Source organism: Bombina bombina, unplaced genomic scaffold, assembly GCF_027579735.1.
Source record: "Bombina bombina isolate aBomBom1 unplaced genomic scaffold, aBomBom1.pri scaffold_743, whole genome shotgun sequence".
Lineage (NCBI taxonomy): Eukaryota > Metazoa > Chordata > Amphibia > Anura > Bombinatoridae > Bombina > Bombina bombina.
In genome coordinates, this window is record NW_026512580.1 from 77,501 (window position 1) to 85,123 (window position 7,623).

General features: G+C 35.1%; 1 protein-coding gene across 1 annotated transcript in view; it reads left to right on the forward strand.

The window, feature by feature from the left end:
* The window catches only part of LOC128644404 (odorant receptor 131-2-like), a 36,967-nt gene extending 30,736 nt beyond the window's left edge, over positions 1-6,231 (forward strand). Inside the window, exon 2 of the mRNA XM_053697029.1 lies at positions 5,269-6,231. Within this exon, the coding sequence (XP_053553004.1) occupies positions 5,269-6,208 (940 nt within the window). The 3' untranslated portion in view covers positions 6,209-6,231. The remainder of the gene's footprint in view (positions 1-5,268) is intronic.
* Positions 6,232-7,623: the final 1,392 nt, after the last annotated feature.

Genomic DNA, 7,623 nt, shown 5'->3' on the forward strand with positions numbered 1-7,623 from the left:
CTCTAGCCAATCCTTTAATCCCTTTAATATAGAAATATTCAAAGAAACAAGACAGGTAGGCAACGGTATAGAAGATATGAAGTACCAAGCTTTTGAGTTATACCTCATTAAAGGTACGGTCAAGTCAAAACTAAACTTTCATAATTCAGATAGGGCATGCAATTTTAAACAACTTTCCAATTTGCTTTTAGCATTAAATTGGCTTTGTTCTCTTCGTATTCTTTGTTGAAAGCTAAACCTAGGTATGCTTATAAACTGATTTCTAAACCGTTGAAGTGCATTTTGACAGTTTTTCACAATTAGACAGTGCTAGTTAATGTGTGTCATATAGATAGCATTGTGCTCACTCCCTTGGAGTTATTTATGAGTCAGCACTGATTGACTGAAATGCAAGTCTGTCAAAAGATCTGAGATAAGGGGGCAGTCTGCAGAGGCTTAGATACAAGGTAATCACAGAGGTAAAAAGTGTATTAATATAACAGTGTTGGTTATTCAAAACTGAGGAATGGGAAATAAAGGGATTATCTATCTTTTTAAACAATAAAAATGCACAAGTAGACTGTCCCTTTAAGTTTGATACATCAGACCTATCATGTAGAACGTCTTATGAACATTCCCCATGCTCCAAAAGGAAAAACAGAGTCCATCATCTGGGAGATCTCATAATGTTGTTAACAGGAAAAAATATGTCCAAGTTAAACAACCTGACTGCAAAAAAATGTGTTTAATGAGGTAGAAATCTGTAGGGAGCCAAGAGAAGATAAATACTTTAGGCTGCCTTGGTATTTGGCAATCTCAATATGAATCACACATAAAGCATCCTGGAGTGTCATTGTTTGCTGCACTGTAAGTATATATTTATTCCATACACTGTGATGCTATATTATCAGACTAAACAATAACGCTGCACCAATATGACAGTAATAAAGAACACTAACAGTAAGTCTCTTTAGGGTACTTTTAACTGCAATTTGTTTTTCAGTGGCTAATTGTTTAGGACAGCATTAAATGTAATTTGTATTGATGAGAAATGATTAACTATTTTGTCAGTATCAGAATCATATGGCAGCAAGGGAAGTTTTCTTTTTTCTTTTTTAAACCTAATGAGTGTGTTTTTTGTTTAAACAATTCAGTCCCAGTTAAACTCCAGTAAACTTTTTACTAACAAAAATACAAACTATAATAGCATGATTGATTTTAAAAAAGTATGCAAAAAAAATATGTATTACATTTAAAAATACAGTACAGATGAAGCTTGCACTCTCTGGATTTTCAAAAAGGTGCTTTATTTAGCAAAAAATGTGACGTTTCGGGGATCAATCACCCCTTCATCAGACCAGGTCTGATGAAGGGGTGATTGATCCCCGAAACGTCACATTTTTTGCTAAATAAAGCACCTTTTTGAAAATCCAGAGAGTGCAAGCTTCATCTGTACTGTATTAATTTGTGCCTGCACCCACCCTGGTAGATGCTTTTTAAGTGAGAGTGTGCTTTCCTTACTCTATTAAATTTAAAAATATATATATAAATAGACTTAAAAGGACATGAAACACAATATTTTTCTTTCACGATTCAGATAGAGAATACAATTTTAAACAACATTCCAATTTACTTCTATTATTTAATTTGCTTCTTTTTAGATATCCTTCGTTGAAGAAATAGCAATACACATAGGTAAGCCATTCACAGAAGGCATCTTTGTGCAGCCAACAATCAGCAGTCACTGAGCCTATTTAGATATGCTTTTCAACAAAGGATATCAGTAGGATGAAGAAAAATTAGATAATAGAAGTAAATTGGAAAGCTGTTTAAAATTGCATACTCTTTATAAATCATGACATTTAAAATTTGAGTTTGATGTCCCTTTAAGCTTAGAACTTACATTATCACAGCATCAATCTCTTTGCATTTGCTTTTAAACTTTGTTTCATGTTTACATTTCTGTACTCTGTATCTAGCCCTACATAATTAAGAATTGCAAAAGATTTAATTTTAAATATTTTTTTCAGATTTATTCCATGTTACCAAAATTCAGAATTTAGGTATGTACAAACATGCAGACAAGGTTCACAATATGTAGATGAAGATCTGTATGCCCAGTATTGAATGAAGCTAGATTTAAATTATAAGTAGTGTGTATATTTATGTGTGTATGTTCAGCATTGTATGAAGCTAGATTTAAATTAAAAGTAGTTTGTATATTTATGTGTGAATGTTCCGCATTGTGTGAAGCTAGATTTAAATTATAAGTAGTGTGTATATTTATTTGTGAATGTTCAGTATTGTGTGAAGCTAGATTTAAATTATAAGTAGAGTGTATATTTATTTGTGAATGTTCAGTATTGTGTGAAGCTAGATTTAAATTATAAGTAGAGTGTATATTTATTTGTGAATGTTCAGTATTGTGTGAAGCTAGATTTAAATTATAAGTAGAGTGTATATTTATGTGTGAATGTTCAGTATGTGGGAAGATAGATTTAAGTTACAAGTAGTGTGTATACTAATGTGTGAATGTTCCGCATTGTATGAAGCTAGATTTAAATTATAAGTAGAGTGTGTATTTATTTATGAATGTTCAGTATTGTGTGAAGATAGATTTAAATTATAAATAGTGTGTATATTAATGTGTGAATGTTCAGTATTGTGTGAAGCTAGATTTAAATTATAAGTAGTGTACATATTTATGTGTGTATGTTCAGCATTGTATGAAGGTAGATTTAAATTATAAGTAGAGTGTATATTTATGGGTGAATGTTCAGTATTGTGTGAAGCTAGATTTAAATTCTAAGTAGAGTGTATATTTATGTGTGAATGTTCAGTATTGTGGGAAGATAGATTTAAGTTACAAGTAGTGTGTATATTAATGTGTGAATGTTCCGCATTGTATGAAGCTAGATTTAAATTATAAGTAGTGTGTATATGTATGTGTGAATGTTCAGTATTGTGTGAAAATAGATTTAAATTATAAGTAGAGTGTATATTAATGTGTAAATGTTCAGTATTGTGTGAAGATAGATTTAAATTACAAGTAGTGTAGATATTAATGTGCGAATGTTCAGCATTGTGTGAAGATAGATTTGAATTATAAATAGTGATTCTGTACTAGATAAGTTTACCAGCAAACTTTATTTATATCTCCCTACAGTATATCCCTAGTAGAGCAGCTTATATTGATATTAGTATATCTTCACGGCTATGGTGTATAGCTCCCCACTACGATGTTTACCTTTAGTATGAGAGTAATATTGGCCCCTTCTGCCTAGCACTTCCTACTTACTAGTTAGGGGATACCCGCCTAGCGACTATTTACCTAATGAGTAACGAACTATCCCCCCATGTCTACAATACTTCAATCTAACTGAACTAGTCCACCAGTAAGACTTGATCACATGAGACATTGCACTTTATTATAGAAGAGGGCACTTTATTTACAATGGGTATGACACAGTTATAAACTAACAAAAACATACTGCGGTAATGAACAACTAACCTTGCTATCTCCAACGTAAGAGACAAAGATAAGTTAAGAGATGTGGTTCGTTATCTTTTAGTAATCTCAGGGGCCCTTATGTATTACCTTTTAAGGTTTCCCTAATTATATGATCAATGCTCTAAGCTGATCCTACTTAACAAATGTGTCCCTGACAAACCTCCTAAGAGGTATTATCATACAATTTCCCTAGACCTTGCCTGAAAGGGACCAGTTTGTATGTGTTCTTCTCCAGCAAATGACCTGAGATCTTAGTATTTTGGCTTCCAGTTCGGTAGATAGTGTTTAATGTAGATCTCACTTACTAGATATAGACTATTTACCATACGAATGTCATAGTTATTAATTATCATAACACACCGGGGTAATGTATAACTACGCTAGCTATCTCTGATTTAAGAGACAAAGTCAAGTTTTTATCTTTTGATATGTTTAGTGTAAATGTTTTAATGTTCATAAAAATGTTTTTATTTGCAGTATTGTTAAGTTTGTAGCATACTGATTCTATTCAGAGATACGGATCAATATTTATAGCGCTCATCTGGACTCCAATGTATCCTCTCTTATAGCCCCTGGGACTAGATGTCCACGTTGGATCTGTTTCGCTGATATATCCCTGTCAACCCTCCTAGGAAATATTATATACTCTCCCTAGACCTTTTCAGCTAGGGATCTGGTTATATACAATATTCCCCAGCACATTTTCCTTTTCAATCTTCTCTCTATGTTGGCAGTTTGGCTCCCAACATATGCATATTTTCTACCTATTATAAGATAATCCTCCCATACTACAATATTAACACTACACTGGAGGTCCAAAAGTGGCCTCACCTGCTTTGAGGAGGAGATAAAATTAGGATTTGAACTTATTATCATCAGCTAAACACTTAAGTAACTATTTAGACTGCAGAATATATTATTGTGTTTTATAAGTCCGCCATAATGTTTGCAATTACCTATGCATATACTATCTTATTGTCATTGAGACTGATGTCTGTAAAATTTATGTACTGAATATACTTTTGCGTGTGTACACCTTTAACCCACAATAAAAATTATAAAAAGAAAAAATTATAAATAGTGAGTATATTTAAAGTTTCATGTACCTTTAAGATTGGGACCGTGTGCAGGTTATTTGAGATTATTTGCCTACTCTTTTTTATTAAATGTGTTAAAGGGACAGTCTACTCAAAAATGTTATTGTTTAAAATGATAGATAATCCCTTTATTACCCATTCCCCAGTTTTGAAAAGCCAATACAGTTATATTACTATAATTTTAACCTCTATGATTACCTTGTATCTAAGCCTCTTCTGACAGCCCCATCACATGACTATTTATTTATTATCAATTGACTTGTACTTTAGTCAATTAGTGCAGTGACTGCCACAACCCACAGACGTGAGCACAATGTTATCTATACGGCCCACATGAACTGGCAGTCTCCTATTGTGAAAAGCTAATAAAAAAGCATGTGATAAGAGGCTGTCTGCAGTAGCTTAGAAACAGGGAGACATTTAGAGGTTTCAATGTTATAAAGTATATTAATATAACAATGTTGGTTGTGCAAAGTTGGAGAATGGGAATAGTAAAGGCGTTGTCTAGCTTTTTAAACAATAGCAATTTTGGTGTAGACTGTCCCTTTAAATTTGCTGGATAAACCTAATACATTTGGATGGAAAGAAAATAAATCCATATTTTAAGAATATAGATCCCATACAAGTGGCTTCCTCCAGTTTTTGCTTTACACTAACCATATATATTTTGTATTATTATAGGCTACATTTCACCACACGGCGCATGAACAGAACAATGCTGAATTCCTCAAGTGTCTCCAACAGCAGGTACACCCTGACTGTGCAAATGACAATCACCATTCTAATGCTCTTCTGTTTGTTCTTCTTCATTTACTTCATCACAGTTTTATTGAGTATTTACTTCACCACCCCTGTCCGAGAGAACAGCCGCTACATCCTTTTTGCCCACATGCTCGTTAACGATACTTTGTATCTGATCATAGGTCTCTTCCTGTTACTTATTGCGTTGTATTCCATACCCCTCCCTGTGCCAATCTGCTACATATTAGTCACTGTGTCTTCTACATCGTTTAAGATTACGCCATACAACCTGGCGGTTATGGCGCTTGAGCGTTACATAGCCATATGCTTCCCTCTACGACATGGAGAGCTTTGCACCAGACAATCTGCTTTAATTGCAATATCTGTGATATGGGTTATAGGACTGATTCCTAATTTTGCTGATTTTGTGACCCTGAGTTCTTCAATCGAGATGAACTTTCTCTCTCGCTCAGTTTCTTGTAGTCGAGCAACATTTACAATCACTGCGGTGCAAAATAATATAAGATTCTTCACTCACACCTTCACGTTTTCCCTAGTGGGACTAATAATTATATTCACGTATATCAAAATCATGCTGGTCGCTTTCAAGATTGGTTCTGGCAAAGCGACCGCGTCAAAAGCTGGAAAAACCGTCATGCTCCATGCCGGGCAGCTTTTGCTATGCATGTTTGCTTTCAGCTACACACTTACAGAGCTATATTTCGGAGCGTATCTTATCATCTTACCCATAATCAATTTCTTTTTCTTCATGTGTCTGCCAAGATTTTTAAGCCCTTTAATTTATGGATTAAGAGATGAAGTATTTCGTATCTACATCAAAAGGTTTATTCTCTGCAGTGCAAGGACAGAATCACATTGAAACTTAGAATGACGTCAGATCGACAGAACATTGAGTCCATTTGATACGTCAGACACTGTGCGTGCTGACCACTGATGGGCTTTAAAGCTTTGTGCTCAGGGCTGGATATACAATTAAAGGAACATTAAAATAGGTCTGATTGATAGACACAATACAGGTTCTGTAAACCTCTATACTGTGTTAAAATCACAAATGGTGGTAAGCAAGGCCCTCTGTCATCCTATACCTTTATATGTTTCCTCTATATGAATCTGTATGTGTGTATATATACAAACGGTGAAGCGGGAGGTTGTAGTTGGTGGGATCTTGTATTTAAAAGCACCAACGTTGTAACCGTGTGTCAGAGGGTCCCTATTTTATGTATAGAGGAGGGTTGGTTTAAAGCAGTTCTCATTGCTGTCTACCTAACAATAAATGTATTTTATAATATGTAAAATAAACACTTTTTCTTATGTGATTTCTTGTTTATATCCTTTCTTATTTGTATTATAATCAGTGTATTTTGTACAATTATAAAATATGATTCCCCATTTTATGTAATATATATAACAGGTGTTGTGATTGCATAGAAACCATTAAAAATATATTACTAAAGGAACAAAATTAAACTTTCATGGTTCAGATAGATCATGCAGATAAAGCATGCTTTTTTTTAGAGACTTTTCAATTTCTGTTATCAAATTTACTTGGGATACTGGGAGCTAGCTGGAATTTGGTGGCTACACACATATGTCTCTTGTCATTTGCTCACCAGATGTGCTCAGCTAGCTCCCAATAGTGGTTTGCTGCTCTTAAGCTGACTTGAAGTATATGTATAACCCCCTTTTCTGGTGTTAAACACATAGCTCTAAGCAAAAGTGCAATAATAAACTTATCTATCACTTTAGATCATTTTATTTTCACACTTTGAGGGGTAGTTATCAACGTGTCTACCTCAAATACGCTGGAATTCCGCAGCGTATTTGAGGCAAGGCTGATTCGCCTTAGTTATCAAGCCCTGCTGCCCGGCAAAAGTAGAATTTTGTGACGTAAGCTTCGATTTGCCGGACTCAGTCCGACACAGATCGATTCTTACCTCACTCCAGATGTTCCGCACACAAGTGCGGCACAATCTGACTACTTTTGCTAGTTATCAAAAAACTAGCAGGTACGCTCGGCACTTTTCCAGCCCAGCGTACCTGGTTTTCAAACCGCCGCCCTGGAGGCGGCGGATCCCATAGGAATCAATGGGAGTCTGACCATAGAGAAAGCTCATGTTCGCTGCTGCCAGACATCCCATTGATTCCTATGGGAGCTGTCTACACCTAACACCCTAACATGTACCCCGAGTCTAAACACCCCTAATCTGCCCCCCTACACCGCCGCAACTAAATAAAGTTATTACCCCCTAAACCGCCGCTCCCGGAGCCCACCGC